At 42.2% G+C, this 18243-nt stretch overlaps 1 protein-coding gene across 2 annotated transcripts in view; it reads left to right on the top strand.

The window, feature by feature from the left end:
* AGBL4 (AGBL carboxypeptidase 4) overlaps positions 1–18243 on the top strand; it is a 1562854-nt gene that overhangs the window by 1455532 nt on the left and 89079 nt on the right. For both annotated transcript variants that reach the window (XM_069737949.1, XM_069737950.1), the window contains exon 11: positions 5419–5581. In XM_069737949.1, coding sequence (XP_069594050.1) covers positions 5419–5581 — 163 coding nt within the window. The remainder of the gene's footprint in view (positions 1–5418; positions 5582–18243) is intronic.

Here is an 18243-nt window from a genome sequence, read left to right on the forward strand (position 1 = left end):
TTGCAATATTTTCTAGGACAATTGAAAAATAAATACAGTTCAATCTGTTAACAACAAAAAAAAAAAATAATGCTTCCCGAGGCCAATTTTGATATTTTCTACTCGAAGGATCCAGCCACTCGTTGCGTCCTGTGGGCACGAAGCTCTTCTTGGCCGTGCCGATATAACACGCAGATTTTTGCAGGCGTGTATTAGCGACAGAGACTAACAGACTGTAAAAGATGTGTGTTTTTCCCAGTTTCTCTACTAGGAACATAGCCCGGAAGAAAAACTGAAATAAATAGGACAGCCTTGTCATACGGTGGCAGAGAGTCCAATCCTGCCTGACCTCAGGGTGTTGTTTTAAAATTAACTGCCAGAGCCGGGCGCACGGAACGTGAAATTGGAATTTACCACTTATATGTCATTTATTCAGCGTCTGCTCCATTTTAAGTTCCCCAAGGTGGTATTCATCAGGGGGTCTGCGCTGCCGGAGATATCTGGTAATTTATGAGAAGCAAACAGTAAGGCTAAGCTGGGGCGGATAATGGGTTAAGGGATGGCATGAAAGGGGTTAACACTAACATATTCGTGCACATATAGAAAAGTGTATTTATCTATTACATTCCTGTAATCTAAAAAGAAAATCTGCTAATACGGCATTTTTAAGGACAGGGTTCCTATATAATCTGCAATTTCCCGGCCAGATTTATCTACGGGATCCATAATCCTGTGCTATAGGTGATCCGATAGGGCAAAATAGCAGGTAATGGAGGGTATCCTAGCGGTGGGCATGGAAGGGGGACACTAGGTGGTTGGCAGGACATGTGCCATGGGTGCTGGGTGCCAACTAGCCATTATGCATAAGGCTGGGTATTATACAGGAGATTGATTAAATAAAAATGTCATAGATAGTTTGTATGAAAATAAGCAACTTTGCTATGTATCAGAGAAATCAGCTTCTTTCTCCTCCTGGACTGATCTTTCGCTCTCGGTTTACAGGTAAAATCTGTATTCGATGAAGATACATTTTCCCATTATTGAGAAAGGAGATGGCAGTTGGTGCTCATAAAGTTCTATGGAGAAGGGGAGGAGTGACAGTTACAGTTCTCCATAGAACTATATGAGCACAATGCCCGCTGTCAGGATTCTCTGGTGTTGCCGTCAGGAGCAAGTGGTCATGTGACTGCAAGTATGCGATTTGCATACTTCTGACCATATTCTGAATAGATGCGTCCAGTCCCGCTCAAGTCACTTGCATTGAGCGAGGCCGCGCATGCCTAGTCGGCACGTGACCGCAAGTATTGCTGACATGTTGTCAAGCGCCCGCTGCTCCCAACTCTGAAGAATCCTGACAATGGGCAGTGTGCGTGCTATGAGGAGTCACAAGTCTGCTGTCAATCTATATACTTGCCCCCCAAACCTGGACATCCCCGGTAAGGTGAATGGTAAAAAAAAATATATAAAATGAGACAAAACTGCATAAGGTTAATTTAATTACATTTTTATTTATTTATTTTTACCATAAATACACATAGAACCTGCAGAACAGTTTTTTGAACAGTTGATTCTTTTTTTCTCTTCGATTCATTGGATCATCATTTAATAACAATAGTGGACATATCTTTAAAAAGATTACAAAAATGACAGTCAGGAAGTCTTTGTATTCTCAAGTTGTTGGAAATTAATTTATCAGATTTCTTAGTTACATCTTTTTATGACTGTAAATAGATCTACCACATGGGTTGTCATATACAGATGTCTATGCTCTTGGTTGGAAAAAACCCAAGATGGCTGGTACGAGATGATCACCTCTGCATAAAGACTAATTTTCTGATACTCTGGAGACGTTTATACTACAGTGACATGCAAAAGTTTGGGCACCGCTTGTCAAAATTACTGTTGTTTTGAAAAGTTTAGCAAGTTAAAGATGAAATGTTCTCTAAAAGGGCTAAAGTTAAAGATGACATTATATATATTATAGTGTCATTTGTTACATTTTAAAAATTACAAAAAGGAAAATGGACTGATACAACAGTTTGGGCACCCTCCATGGTTAGTATCTAGTAGCACCCCATTTCGAAAGGATCACAGCTTGTAAACGCTTTTTGTAGCCAGACAAGTGTCTTTCAATTCTTGTTTGAGGGATTTTCATCCATTCCTCCTTGGAGAATTCTTCCAGTTCTGTGAGATTCCCGGGCCGTCTTGCATCCTCTGCTATTTTGAGGTCTAGCCACAGATTTTCAATGATGTTCAGATCAGGGGACTGTGAGGGCCATTGTAAAACCTTCATCTTGCACTTAATGTCGTTGATTGTGGATTTTGTCTTGTGTTTTAGGATCATTATCCATTTGTAGAAGCCATCCTCTTATAAACTTCAGCTTTTTTACAGATGGTGTTATGTTTGCATCAAGAATTTGTTGAAATTTCATTGAATCTATTTTTCCCTCTACCCCTGAAATGTTCTCAGTGCCATTGACTACAACATAACCCCAAAGCATTATTTATCCACCCCCATGTTTAGTGTATGGCGAGATGTTCTTTTTCTGAAATTCTGTGCCCTTTTTTCTCCCTACATACCTTTGATCATTGTGGCCAAAAAGTTCTAATTTAACCTTATCGGTCTACAGGACTTGTTTCCAAAATGTATCAGGTGTGTTTAGATGTTCTTTTGCATGCTTCTGACACTGAATGTTATGATGAGGATGCAGGATAGGTTTTTTTCTGATGACTCTTCCATGAAGGCCATATCTGTGCAGGTGTCTCTGAACAGTAGAACAATGTACCTGAACTTCCTGAAGGTATTTTGCAGTCAAGCTGGGGTTTTGATTTGCCTCTCTAGCAATCTTACAATCAGCTTTAACTGAAATCTTGCTTGGTCTTCCAGAACTTATCTTGACCTCCTCTGTTCCTGTTAACTGCCATTTCTTAATTACATTTCGAACTGAGGAAAAGGCAACTTTAAAATACTTTGCTATCTTCTTATAGCCTTCTCCTGCTATGTGGGCCTCCACCGTTTTCATTTTCAGAGTGCTAGGCAGCTGCTTAGAAGAAGCCATGGCTGCAGTTTTTTGGCACAAGGTTAGAGGAGGCTGTGTTTTTGCATCGCCTGGCCTTCCCTGACGATGATAGTGAACAAGCCACAGCCCTAACAGGTGTACAATGCAAATATATGACCCTCCTCTGAGGATAGTCCTACATTTTGGAACATGCCTGAAGTGATGAAATAAAAAAACATCTCGAGACCCTTAGGTTGTGCCTCCACAGCCCAGTTGACCTTTGCAGCATATCCTCTCTGTTCGTGGACGTACTCTGGCCTGAACAACCCTATGACAAGTCTTCTTCTCTCCATTCTCTAAGTTACTGCGTTCTTTGTCTCTATGAACCAAGGTCAGGCAGTGCATCCAAATAAATGAGTTCTCACCTTACTCCATATATCAGTGACAGAGAAGGAGGACGCAAGAATTATTCTGTAATTTTCTTCTGCTCATATTAATTGTTCTGGTGATATATGGACTTGTCGGAGATGCCGGAGTCCCGGTCTAAGAAGGAGGATAGGTTTCATTAGTGGCTCTTCTCGATAATGTTTAAAGTAATAGCATAAGAAAAGTAATAATATGGATTAATTTTACATTAGTGACTTTCTGCACATGCCCAAGGGTCCTATAAATGGGAACAAATTCCAGCCCCTTTCAGGAGCAAAACCAAACCAACACCATAAACGGAGACCAGATTAATCTTTGCCTTTAGCTTCTCTCTACATAGATTGTGCTTTAATCTGCACTTAGAAAATGAGCAATATTATCTGTCAACAGTCTTTCAACACATTAATATTAGCAGCAATTGTCAGGACATACTAAGTTTACAACAACAAAAAATCTATTGGATGTCTTTTAATAGCTGCAAATTTAGTAAAAAATGGCCTCCAAAAGTAATGGAAATGGAAGCATAAAAAATGTCTTTCCACCTCTGTAAACTCTGTAGCTGGGTTTTTCCACCTAAGTCTAATGTTCGTTTACCCCCTCCACATTTTTTCCCATGACAATTTTCCTCTAAATAAGATCCTCCTGGGCAGGGACTACTGAAACTTTTATCACCATCCAATTTTATAGAGAATGGATAAAAGGGGTCTTTTCTCTACAAGGACAGTTGCATGGGCTGCCCCTGAGGTATGTACACCCTTGTCTGCTTCTTGACCAGCTTTTTAGAGGGTCATATATTTGAAACTATTGCATTCTTGAGTTTGAGATCATTGTATCCTTTGACGCTGCCAGATCAAATATCTATCAGTATTGAGCAATGAGGGGTGGGGAGTGGAAAAAAATCAACTGGAGACTGATTACATGGTTTAAGATTAAAGATACGTATATATCATACCAACCTCATGGAGTCTGTTTCTGACAGTTTGAACAGACACATGAATGTTAGTGGCCTGCTGGAGGGCATTTTGCAGGGCACTGCTCCTCCTGTTCCTCCTTGCACAAAGGAGGAGGTAGCGATCCTGCTGCTGGGTTGTTGCCCTCCTATGGCCCCCTCCATGTCTCCTGGTGTACTGGCCTGTCTCCCGGTATCTGGTCCATGCTCTGGACACTGTGCTGGCAGACACAGCTATCCTTCTTGCCACAGTTTGCATTGATGTGCCATCCTGGATGAGCTGCACTACCTGAGCAACTTCTGTTGGTTGTAGCCACCGCCTCATGCTACTGTACCTCTAAGGGTGAGAGGAATGACAAAATGCAAAAGTGACCAAATCAACAGCCAAAAAGGATGAGAATAGAGAAATGGTCTGTGGTCACCCCCTGCAGAACCACTCCTTTATAGATGTTGCCTTAATAATTTCTTATCATATCTACCTGTTGTCATGGTCATGAGGCACACTGCACCTTGGTCTCTGTCAGCTACCCGGCGCGCTGCACTTCTCTCTCAATGCTGCATGCTGCCTGTTCCCACCAAGACTGAAGTGCTGACAACAGCTGGAATGATGTTTCTCCAACGAGGTCCTGCAGACCACACTTTAACAACGAGGGCAGCAGCGAACAGTCCTGAACTCTGCCCTGGCTCTTAGGCTGGGGTGCTGTGCTTAGTTAAACAGAGCTCTCCGCTCTTTCCTTATTACTGCGGTGGGCTCCGGCAGCATCCCAGCATCAGATTGGCCGCGTGTAGCTGCGGCCCGGCTGCGTGCCCCTCGGAGCCTGCTGCGCACGCACCTTGCCTCTGTCACCGCTGGTGGAAAACTGCCTGAAGCTGCGCGTGCTTTTACTTATAACCGCGCCCCCAGCTTCCGAGTCAGGGAACCTGTCCGGGCCTTTTTGCCTTCCCCCGGACAACATGAGGCGCAGCCTCAGCAGTTCTGGACCCGATCTGGCACAGGTACCCGCAGTCCGGTCTTCCTCCTTACACATGGACCCTAAATGTTACCTTTTCTTTTTTCTCTTGCAGTCAAGCACCTCCTTCAATAGAGACACAATGAAAGCCGGCACTGGCAGGAGATTCCTTGGAGGTCTTCTGGACAACTCTTCGTATTGTTACACCTTGGAAGTCTCCTTCTATAGTTACATGCTGAGTGGAACCATCTCGGCTGTTCCTTATACCGAGGAAGCCTGTATCCTTTTATAACAATAGTTTGACATGGTGAAAATTAAGGTAAGAAATATATCGAACATATAAAATCTATAGGCGACATCAAAACCGCTACCTGTGGCAGCCGGATTTAGGAATATTCCTTAAATAAACAAACTTGTTCCTGATGAGGTTTTTGACAACCATTCTCAAAAATGCCATCTTTCTTTCAGAGAAAAGTTGTCATCTCACCGTTCTTCTCTGTACTATGTTGTGTCTCGAATAATACACTAATTGACCAAATAACATAGGACTAGAGATCCCTTTCCAAAGATTTGGGTTTTAAATTGTGTTTAGGTGGTGAAAGCTCCTTGTGTCACGTAAAGTCCATCATACTTCTCTGAAAAGAGTCTTCAAGGCATCGGGAAACTGTATAATATCAGATTTCATCCTCTTAGAACAAAGTTATGTTTTTCTGTACCATTTCCAGCCGGTGAGGGATCAGCCAAGCTTATGCAGATCAGAGCCTATCAGGTAGACGTTCTAGACAACTTCCATCCATAGCTGGGGAAATAGACTCTCGATGGAGATCAGGGAGATTTCCGGAAGCCTAGATTACAGTAGTATAAGGCCTGGGGGTTAAAAATCACCCTACTTAGCCAAGATCTGCCAACAAGGCAGGTATGTTAGTGCATGAATTCCATTGATGAGAGGCAGGCCGCCAGCAGATAATTAGATCTGCGACAAGACAGACACTTCTTGCTCTGATATCTCCTCCTGTCATAGTCGTCTCTCTCTTTATTCTTGGGGAAGGCAGCAATTCATGTCCCACCGAAGATAGAGTCACGTCACACCAGCCGAGATTCATAGCAGCCTGAATTTATACAGATTACATCGCCATTTCATTCTGATGTTTAGTATCAAATCAATGGAAACTCCATGTTCTGCTAATGTTAACTGCAGGATATATGCTCACAGGTTTCTTATAGTTCACTGGACAAGAAATTATTAACTTTATTTTTTTACATATATATTTAATTTATTCTATTTATTTATTTTAAATGTAATGTGTGTTATTATATATATTATCAACTTTATATAGTACTTAGCAAAAGTTTTAGGCAGTTATAGAGAAATTTCGGTAAAATGAGAGCGCTGTACAAAATAGAAGTTCTAGTAGTTAGTTAACTTTGATTTCTCTGTCTCTTTTGTTCATTCACTTTGCGTTTTGTTAACTGATTAAATTAAAGCATTCTTTTACACTTGCATAAAACCTTTGCAAAAACAAATGACTAAAAATAAGAAAATAATAAAGTAATACAATTTTAAAAAGCCTTCCTTCTCACCCCCCCCCCAATGGGGGTGGTCTTTGGTGTCCTTTCTCATTCTCGGGTCCTCTACCAGAGGCCTGGGAGTTTGAGGGTTCTGCGCAGGATCTTAGTTGTTCCCAGCATTGCACTTTTCCAGGCAGAGAGCTCAGATGTTGCTCCTGGGATCTGTTGTAGCCATTTTCCCAACTTAGGGGTCACTGCTCCAAGTTCTCCTATCACCACTGGAATCACTGTTGCCTTCACCTTCCACATCTTCTCCAGTTCTCCTTTGAGGTCCTGGTATTTCTCCAGCTTCTTATATTCCTTCTTTCTGATGTTGCTGTCACTTGGCACTGACACATCTATTATCATTGCTGTCTTCTGATCCTTGTCTACTATCACAATGTCTGGTTGGTTAGCCAACACCTGCTGATCCGTCTGGATCTTGAAGTCCCACAGGATTTTAGCCCTTTCATTCTCCACCACTTTCTCTGGGGTCTCCCACCTGCACTTCGGTGGACTTACAGATGTTCCTGTATACAATTCCCACCACTTGGGTGTGGCGTTCCGTATACACTGTTCTTGCATTTTGCATCCTGCAACTATGTGTTGGACGGTTTCTTTGCATAGTCTGCACCTTGGGTCTTGTCTTGTGTGATAGACATATACACAGTGTGGTGTACATAGACACTTTTTTTTTTTTCATTTTATTTCTCTTCTTTTTTTATTATTCTTATATTTATTTATTTTATTATTATATATATATTATTTAGTATTATTTTTATTTATTTTCTTATTTTTGCTAAAAAACAAATAAAAATAATATACAGTATATATATTATTTTGTTTAGTTTTTCTCATTATTATTTGCTATCTTATATTGTCTTAATTTTTTTGTGTATGTATATATATATGTATTTTGTTTTACGTATTGACTTTCTATTTTTTATTTTTGCTAAAAATAAAAAAATATAATTTATCTTATATATAAATATATATTTATATGATATTGCATTATTACAATTGTATATATATATATATATATATATATATATATATATATATATATACATAGTATATATATATTAGCATAATACTGATGAACAGAAAACTCTCATTGAAAAAGGGTGAATGGCAAGTGACCATGTATGAGAATCAGGATAGGTCATGGACATTTTAGGCTGGTTTGTATGGAACGAGGGCAGCAAGACCATGCTTTTCGACAGCACGGCGGCTCAGTGGTTAGCACAGTATGTTGGCTCAGTGGATAGCACTGCAGTCTTGCAGAGCTGGGGTCCTGGGTTCAAATCCCACCAAGGACAACATCTGCAAGGAGTTTGTATGTTCTCCCCGTTTTTCCGTGGGTTTCCTCCGGGTTCTCCGGTTTCCTCCCACACTTCAAAGCCATACTGATAGGGAATCTAGATTATGAGCCCCAATGGGGACAGCGATGATGATGTCTTTAAAGTGCTGCAGAATTAATGGCGCTATATAAGGACAGGTACACTTTAAGAGTTATTCCCATAATAGAGATTTGACCATTGGGACTATGCAGGGACTCTTCTGTGCACCTACACAGGGCTCTGCTATTTTAGAAAGTTCCTATAGATAATAGAGTGAAGGCCGAGCACGCACTCCTCTGCTCCATTTAGATGGGGCTCCGCATGTCCCCATTTTTGGGATCTTTCGGGGACCCAGTGATCACACCACCAATGATCAGCATGATTTCCCCTGTCCACTAGTTAGGGGGTAACTTGCTGTTTTGGGAATAACCCTTTTACTATAAACCCATAGAAGTAATGCCATTTCGTGACCCTGCTCCAAATGTTAGCGGCTATTGTCTACTGAAGTAAAAAAAACAAATAAATAAAAGAATTAAGTAAAAAAAAAATTGCTAAATAATAAATCTGATATCATGAAAAACAAATTACCTTCATTTCTCCTTTGAAAGAAAATGTCAGAGAAATGTCAGCTATAATAAAATGTCTCCGTTATGAAAGATCACTTTGAATATTTGACGAATGTACATATGTAAATGTCTCCATAGTTTGACAGTTGAAAATTAAGTGAATTTATATCAGGACTCCATTGCATTGCAAAGCCATATTCACATGGTGGGGATATGTAGCAGTGGAGCCGGTTTACACCCCTTCCGGTGAATTTATTGTACAGTATATGGTTCACAGAAGTCTAATCATCAATACCATTACTGTTTTTTGTTCACTGATTTTTTTTTACTAAACCTTAGTGTGTTTGAAACTATTTTTCCTGACACAAAGTTCCAAATCCCTACAAAAATATAGCCACCACTAGAGGGCGCAAAGGAGCTTACTGCATACGATTTATTAAATAAAATCCATATAAAATAGTATTTGGCGCAGCTCCTACTAGTGGTGGATCATGGTAGTTATGTTATTTGTAAACCCTTCCCAATATCTAAGATACATGTCCCATACATATCAGTTGTTATACTGCTAGTACCTGCCTGTAACAGCCATAACTGGAGCTAGCTCCGGTCCCTGCTGTTTAATCATTCCATTCCAGTCATGCATTCCAGTGTGGGGGCGGTCCTAATTACAGATGGGTGATCCCAAACAGTAAAGTTAGAACACCTACTGTTCGGGCACAGACACCGAACATGGACTTCACCAGGAAGTCAATGTAACTGTTCGGGTTCGGCTGACCGAACACTGCCGGTCAGATAGGCACGGTTCCCACGCTGTCAAATAACAGCATGAGCCCGCAGCTGTGATCACAGGTAAAAAGGTTACCTCCGGTAACTGGTGTTAGCTGATGCTACTACTACTCCCATCAGCCGATGTCTGCCGCCTCTAATAACAGCCGGCAAGTGGGAAGAGTCGGGCAAAGTGCCAAAATTGGCGCATCTAAAAAATGTGACTTTTCTGGGGTGACTGTAAGCTGCTCTTGTGGGTGGGTGGTTCAATGTTCATGGGCACCTCTCCATTCTGAGAATACCAGCCCCCAGCTGTCTGCTTTAGCAAGGCTGGTTGTCAAAAATGGGAGAGACCTTACACCGTTTTTTTAAATTATTTATTTAATTAAAAACAGTGTTGCAGCCCCCAGCTGTCGGTTTTGCCTGACTGGTTATCAAGAATACAGGGGAACCCACTTCCTTTTTTTGTTTTTTTAATTATTTATTTAGAGCCCAGGTGCCGGGTGATGAATACTCCCATCAGCTGCGCCTGCTCTCGCTCTCATTAGCAGCAGCAGGCATCGGCTGATGGGAGAAGTAGTCCCATCAGCTAACGCCAGTGATCGGAGGTAACTTTTATACCTCCGATCACAGCTGCGGGCTCATGCTGTCATTTGACAGCGTGGGAACCATGCCTGTCTGACTGGTGGTGATGATTTTATCGCCGATCAGAGTGTTTGCCGCGCTGTCATGCACATGACAGCGCATCAAACACTGCTTGTTCGGGCCAGCCATTCAAGTGAATGGGGTCCAGGTCTGGGTACTGTTTTGGTACCCGAACCAGAACTTTTTTTTAAATGTTTGGCGAACCCATGGGACACAAACATCCAAGTGTCTGCCCATGTCTAGTCCCAATGCTCATTCCTACAATACGTCTGTAGGGTGCCAGGACTTTGCCAAGGCAGCTGGAGGGTATTGAAAGCACCCGTCATCACCAACCTTGTACTCCTATGAAGCGTAGCCTGTGACTACGATTCATAGGAGACGATGAATTTTACAACATAAAGCAATACTACTGTACTGCAGTTTCCAGGAGTTAGTAGTCATTGTACAGGAGGAAGAGGTGTGGAAGAAGGAGGAAGAGGTCTTCTATGGTGAATAGTGGATCCTGTGTTATCTTCTGTATATAGAGATGTTATCAGTCATTGCACAGGAGGAGGAGGTGAGCTGTGACATCACCTATTGTGAATGATGGATCCTGTGTTATCTACTGTATATACAGGAGTTATCAGTCATTGTACAGGAGGAGGAGGTGAGCTGTGACATCACCTATTGTGAATGGTGGATCCTGTGTTATCTACTGTATATAGAGGTGTTATCAGTCATTGTACAGGAGGAGGAGGTGAGCTGTGACATCACCTATTGTGAATGGTGGATCCTGTGTTATCTACTGTATATAGAGGTGTTATCAGTCACTGTACAGGAGGAGGAGGTGAGCTGTGACATCACCTATTGTGAATGATGGATCCTGTGTTATCTACTGTATATACAGGAGTTATCAGTCATTGTACAGGAGGAGGAGGTGAGCTGTGACATCACCTATTGTGAATGGTGGATCCTGTGTTATCTACTGTATATAGAGGTGTTATCAGTCATTGTACAGGAGGAGGAGGTGAGCTGTGACATCAGCTATTGTGAATGGTGGATCCTGTGTTATCTACTGTATATAGAGGTGTTATCAGTCATTGTACAGGAGGAGGAGGTGAGCTGTGACATCACCTATTGTGAATGATGGATCCTGTGTTATCTACTGTATATACAGGAGTTATCAGTCATTGTACAGGAGGAGGAGGTGAGCTGTGACATCACCTATTGTGAATGATGGATCCTGTGTTATCTACTGTATATACAGGAGTTATCAGTCATTGTACAGGAGGAGGAGGAGAGCTGTGACATCACCTATTGTGAATGGTGGATCCTGTGTTATCTACTGTATATAGAGGTGTTATCAGTCATTGTACAGGAGGAGGAGGTGAGCTGTGACATCACCTATTGTGAATGATGGATCCTGTGTTATCTACTGTATATACAGGAGTTATCAGTCATTGTACAGGAGGAGGAGGAGAGCTGTGACATCACCTATTGTGAATGGTGGATCCTGTGTTATCTACTCTATATAGAGATGTTATCAGTCATTGTACAGGAGGAGGAGGAGGTGAGCTGTGACATCACCTATTGTGAATGGTGGATCCTGTGTTATGTACTGTATATAGAGGTGTTATCAGTCATTGTACAGGAGGAGAAGGAGGTGAGCTGTGACATCACCTATTGTGAATGGTGGATCCTGTGTTATCTACTGTATATAGAGGTGTTATCAGTCATTGTACAGGAGGAGGAGGTGAGCTGTGACATCAGCTATTGTGAATGGTGGATCCTGTGTTATCTACTGTATATAGAGGTGTTATCAGTCATTGTACAGGAGGAGGAGGTGAGCTGTGACATCACCTATTGTGAATGGTGGATCCTGTGCTATCTACTGTATATAGAGGTGTTATCAGTCATTGTACAGGAGGAGGAGTTGAGCTGTGACATCACCTATTGTGAATGGCGGATCCTGTGTTATCTACTGTATATAGAGGTGTTATCAGTCATTGTACAGGAGGAGGAGGTGAGCTGTGACATCACCTATTGTGAATGGTGGATCCTGTGCTATCTACTGTATATAGAGGTGTTATCAGTCATTGTACAGGAGGAGGAGTTGAGCTGTGACATCTCCTATTGTGAATGGCGGATCCTGTGTTATCTACTGTATATAGAGGTGTTATCAGTCATTGTACAGGAGGAGGAGGTGAGCTGTGACATCACCTATTGTGAACGGTGGATCCTGTGTTATCTACTGTATATAGAGGTGTTATCAGTCATTGTACAGGAGGAGGAGGTGAGCTGTGATATCACCTATTGTGAAGGGCAGGTTCTATGAGATCTACTGTATATAGAAACGTCACATTACACTGTAACCATGTCTGTGAAAATAATGTTTTCTTGTTATTGCAAATATTGATTCTAGATTAGACTATTTCAGATTCTTACTTATCAAACATTAACTATTTTCATTGTTTTGGAAAATAAGTAAAAAAAATATAGGCAATGACTGGGAGAGGGGATGCTGGATTAGCATTTTAGATTATTAAAGGTTCATTATAGGGTAAGTCGTCTTACAAGCAGTAAGTACGGCATTTGCTGGAAGGAATATCTTGGCAGTAAGTCACTGGGGAAAAATGGGTTAATTCTGAGCAAGAAAACCCAGAGCCAGCGGCAGTGACGACTATTTACTTTTCTCCGCTTGGCATACATGGAAATTGTGTTATCAAATGTTCTGTCTGATCCTGTCAGGTTTATAGCGATCGCTTCAAACAATTTAATGTTGCTGAAAGCACACAGTTACAAATTATAGACTTTTAAAGTTATTTCACAGTGATAATGCTGTCAACCTCTAATACAGCTTCTTAAAAGGCGCAGTGACGATAATGACACACGGAGAAGCCGCGAGTGGAGGCGCCCGGCGCCGGATTCCTGCCTTTGTTGCTGTATTGATATCTTTTATTTTCAGTCAAATGTCTGTAGCGTTCGCTCACGCGCTCGGCATCGTGTCTGGGTGACAGGCGATCACAGTCCGGCGGCAAAAAGGCATTCTGGGAATGAAATGGGGGGAAAATGGCAAAGGAGATGAACGCATTGATTCCTGGGACATTTCCTGGTATAATGTCCCCCATCCTGGTTCCCTTTCTGATATAATGTCCCATCCTGGGCCCCTTCTTGATATAATATCCCACATTCTAGGCCCGTTCGTGGTATAATGTCAGCCATCCTGGGCCCCTTCCTGGTATAATATCTAAGATCCTGGGCTCCTTCCTGGTATAATGTCCCATTACTGAGTCCCTTCCTGGTATAATGTCTCCTAGCCTGGGCCCCTTCTTGATATGATATACCCCATCCTAGGCCCCTTCCTGGTATAATGTCTATCATCCTGGGCTCCTTTCTGATTTTTTGTCCCCCATCCAGGGACATTTCCTGGTATAATGTCCCCCATCCTAGGTCCCTTTCTGGTATGGTATAATATCTAAAAATTATGGGCCCCTTCCTGTTATAATGCCTCAAACTTGGAACCTTTCATTTTTTCTCCAGGACATTTTATAAAGAAACAAATGATTGTTTTTACTCCTTCCAACACCAACGCAGACTGCCATGCTTGGTATTGTAACATAGTAACATACAGTGCCGGCAAAAAAAATCTTTACACTTGCGCAGCAAAAAAAAAACTTTACCTATAAAATCCACATCATAATTTCACTTTTTAAAAGTGTACACAATGGGGGAGATAATAAAAAACTGTCTAATATTAAAGCTGGCTTTGTTGCAAATGTCAACCAATCAACGCTCAGTTTTCACTTCTCTGGTAAAGCGAAAGCTGCACTCTGATTGGTTGTTATGTGCAGCCCAGCCAGTTTTGCTATTAGGCAGTCTTTTATTATCTCCCTCAGTTTTTTATTATCTCCCACGATGGGTCGAAAGAAGCTTAAAATGGAAGAGAAATCCCGTGCCTTGACTCTGCTCGAGAAGGAGGATTCGGTGATTGCTGTAGCTAGAGATCTGATAGTGTCAAGAGAAGCAATTTATCAACTGAAGCGGTCGGCGGCATCATTGCCTCCTGGGATGGTACCGCAGAGGAAAACAGGCTCTGGCGCACCTAAGAAGACTTCACCAAGGACTGATAAGCTTCTGAAGCGTGAAGTGATGTCACATCCTTCTATAACTGCTGTTGAACTAAAAAACAAGTACCCTGTGCTCCTCCACAACATCGCAACTAGGACAATTCGTCACCGCCTGCAGAAGGACCTGGGTCTACCAAGTTGCCGAGCCGCAAAGAAGACCCTGCTCACAGCAGCAATGAAAAAGAAAAGGCTTGCCTTATGTAAGAAATATCAAGATTGGACATCTGAAGAGTGGAAGAAAGTGATGTTTAGTGATGAGAGCACTCTCAGGCCGGTTCAGGGGAGGCTCAAAGGTCGTGCGTCGTCCGAGTACCGTGTCACGGTATGACCCAAAATATACAGTACTAAAGGAGGTGCTGAAGACACTGTGGGTAAACATGGACTCCACATACTTAGCCAGCCTTGCTGAGTCCATGCCTAAACGACTGCAGATGGTGATAAAATGTAAGGGTGACATGACAAAATACTAATTATAGTAAAATATCCACAATAAAACACTTGAATCCACTTGAATATTAAGATTTTGTGGTTTCATTGAACTTGTAAAGATTTTTTTTGCCAGCACTGTAGTTATTAAGGTTGAAGGAAGACTTTAAGTCCATCTAGTTCAACCCATAGCCTAACCTAACATGCCCTAACATGTTGATCCAGAGGCAGGCAAAAAAAACCCATGTGGCAAATAGTAAAGGTACCTTCACACATAACGATATTGTTAACGATATCGTTGCTATTTGTGACGTAGCAACGATATCGTTAATGAAATCGTTATGTGTGACAGCGACCAACGATCAGGCCCCTGCTGGGAGATCGTTGGTCGCTGAATAAAGTCCAGAACTTTATTTCGTCGCTGGACTCCCTGGAGACATCGCTGGATCGGCGTGTGTGACACCGATCCAGCGATGTCTTCACTGGTAACCAGGGTAAACATCGGGTAACTAAGCGCAGGGCCGCGCTTAGTAACCCGATGTTTACCCTGGTTATCATGCTAAAAGTAAAAAAAAAACAAACACTACATACTTACCTACAGCCGTCTGTCCTCCAGCGCTGTGCTCTGCACTCCTCCTGTACTGGCTGTGAGCCGGAAAGCAGAGCGGTGACGTCACCGCTCTGCTTTCCGGCTCCCAGACAGTACAGGAGGAGAGCAGAGAAGCAGAGCGCAGCGCTGGAGGACAGACGGCTGTAGGTAAGTATGTACTGTTTGTTTTTTTTTTACTTTTAGCATGGTAACCAGGGTAAACATCGGGTTACTAAGCGCGGCCCTGCGTTTAGTTACCCGATGTTTACCCTGGTTACCGGCATCGTTGGTCGCTGGAGAGCGGTCTGTGTGACAGCTCTCCAGCGACCAAACAGCGATGCTGCAGCGATTCGGATCGTTGTCGGTATCGCTGCAGCGTCGCTAAATGTGAAGGGGCCTTAAGCTATCAAGGAATCTAGTATATATACCCTGTAACATTATACTTTTTCAAGAAAGGCATCCAATCCCCTCTTAAATTTAAGTAATGAATCACTCATTACAACATCATACGGCAGAGAGTTCCATAGTCTCACTGCTCTTACAGTAAAGAATCCGCGTCTGTTATTATGCTTAAACCTTCTTTCCTCCAGACGCAGAGGATGCCCCCTTGTCCCTGTCTCAGGTCTATGATTAAAAAGATCATCAGAAAGGTCTTTGTACTGTCCCCTCATATATTTATGCATTAAAATAAGATCACCCCTTAGTCTTCGTTTTTCCAAACTAAATAGCCCCAAGTGTAATAACCTATCTTGGTATTGCAGACCCCCCAGTCCTCTAATAACCTTGGTCGCTCTTCTCTGCACCCGCTCCAGTTCAGCTATGTCTTTCTTATACACCGGAGACCAGAACTGTGCACAGTATTCTAAGTGTGGTCGAACTAGTGACTTGTATAGAGGTAAAATTATGTTCTCCTCATGAGCATCTATGCCTCTTTTAATGCATCCCATTATTTTATTTGCCTTTGTAGCAGCTGCCTGACACTGGCAACTGAACATGAGTTTATCATCCACCCATACTCCCAGGTCTTTTTCATTGACGGTTTTGCCCAGAGTTTTAGAATTAAGCACATAATTATACATCTTATTACTTCTACCCAAGTGCATGACCTTACATTTATCCCCATTAAAGCTCATTTGCCATTTATCAGCCCAAGCTTCTAGTTTACATAAATCATCCTGTAATATAAAATTGTCCTCCTCTGTATTAATTACCCTGCAGAGTTTAGTTTCATCTGCAAATATTGAAATTCTACTCTGAATGCCCCCTACAAGGTCATTAATAAATATGTTAAAAAGAAGAGGGCCCAATACTGACCCCTGTGGTACCCCACTGCTAACCGTGACCCAGTCCGAGTGTGCTCCATTAATAACCACCCTTTGTTTCCTATCCCTGAGCCAGCTCTCAACCCACTTACACATATTTTCCCCTTTCCCCATTAGGGTTCTGAAGCCACTAGAAAGTTGTCGCTGCATTATAGTATATACTGTGAACACATTTGATTTAACTTCTTCCTGCCAAAATATTACTTTATCACCCATCCAGGGGATAGGTGATGATAACATTTACAACCAACTGCTGGTACCCCCAATCGAATTAGCCCCCCATTTGAATAGAGCGGAGGTCTCGCATGCACACTGCACTCCATTCATTGTTTATGGGATGAACGCTGCCCCAGAAAAACTTGCAGGATTCCTGAGATTTACTAAATGTTGTAGAAACCGGAGAAGAAAGTAACACAAAATGCTAATTTCACTGTAAAACATCCGGAGCGACATCTTAGAATTTTCAGTGATTCGCACTTAAGTACAAACAATACGGGAGGTTCATCTATATTAAAGGGATGCTAATCATCTCCAGCAAATATCAACCGGCAATATAAATGTATTCTGTCTACTTCAAGGCCTGAACGCTTAAAATACATCAGAACCGCTCCTTTCATTGTCACCTGTGCAGATTTGTTTAATCCCCTCCAATGAATCCTCAAAGTTTCTCCTTTGTCTTCTCTAAGTACACTAAGTAAGAAGCGGGCGCAGAGGCAGCGGCGCAGAGAAGAAAAGCTTCTGTTTATATCTTGGCTCTGATATTCTTTTGCTTCAAATACAATGTAGATCAACAAATGAAAGCCGCGTTTATTCAGATAATGCCGCGGATTTACCATAATGGCAGCTTGTTGTTGTATTTTTTTATATTTTTTTTATGGTATTAACAGTGCACATTGGAGAGATGTAAATGAGCAGAAATGTGCTGCTGTTCGCAGATATTAGTAATGCACATTCTGAGATCTCTTCATCTCCATTTTGATATTCGATTGTTCTTCATCGACTGGGGAACCTGAAAAATAAAAAAAAAATAAACGGTAGAATAAACTGCTGGAGAAGTGGGAATCAACTACACGCCCTTACACTATACAATATTCATAGATATAAAGAAGTCCTTCTACTCCTCTTCCTTCTCCTCTTCCTTCTCTTCCTCCTTCTCCTCTTCCTTCTCCTCCCCTTCCTTCTCCTCCCCTTCCTTCTCTTCCTCCTCCTCCTCCTCCTCTTTCTTCTCCTTATCTTCCTCCTCTTCCTTCTCTTCCTCCTTTTCCTCCTCCTCTTCTTCCTCCTTCTCCTCCTCCTCCTTATCCTCCTCTTCCTTCTCCTTCTCTTCCTTTTCCTCCTCCTTCTTCTCTTCCTCCTCCTCCTCCTTCTCTTCCTCCATCTCCTCTACCTTCTCCTCATATTTTTCCTCTTCCTTCTCTTCCTCCTCCTTTTCCTTCTCTTCATCCTCCTCTTATTCTTTCTCTTCCTCTTTCTCCTTCTTTTCCTTCTCTTCCTCCTTCTCCTCCTCTTCCTTCTCCTTTCTCTTCCTCCTCTTCCCTCTCCTCTTTCTCTTCCTCCTCCTCTTCCTTCTCCTCTTCCTCCTTCTCTTCCACCTCTTCCTTCTCTTCCTCCTCCTCTTCCTCCTTCTCCTCTT

Source organism: Ranitomeya imitator, chromosome 8, assembly GCF_032444005.1.
Source record: "Ranitomeya imitator isolate aRanImi1 chromosome 8, aRanImi1.pri, whole genome shotgun sequence".
Classification (NCBI taxonomy): Eukaryota; Metazoa; Chordata; class Amphibia; order Anura; family Dendrobatidae; genus Ranitomeya; species Ranitomeya imitator.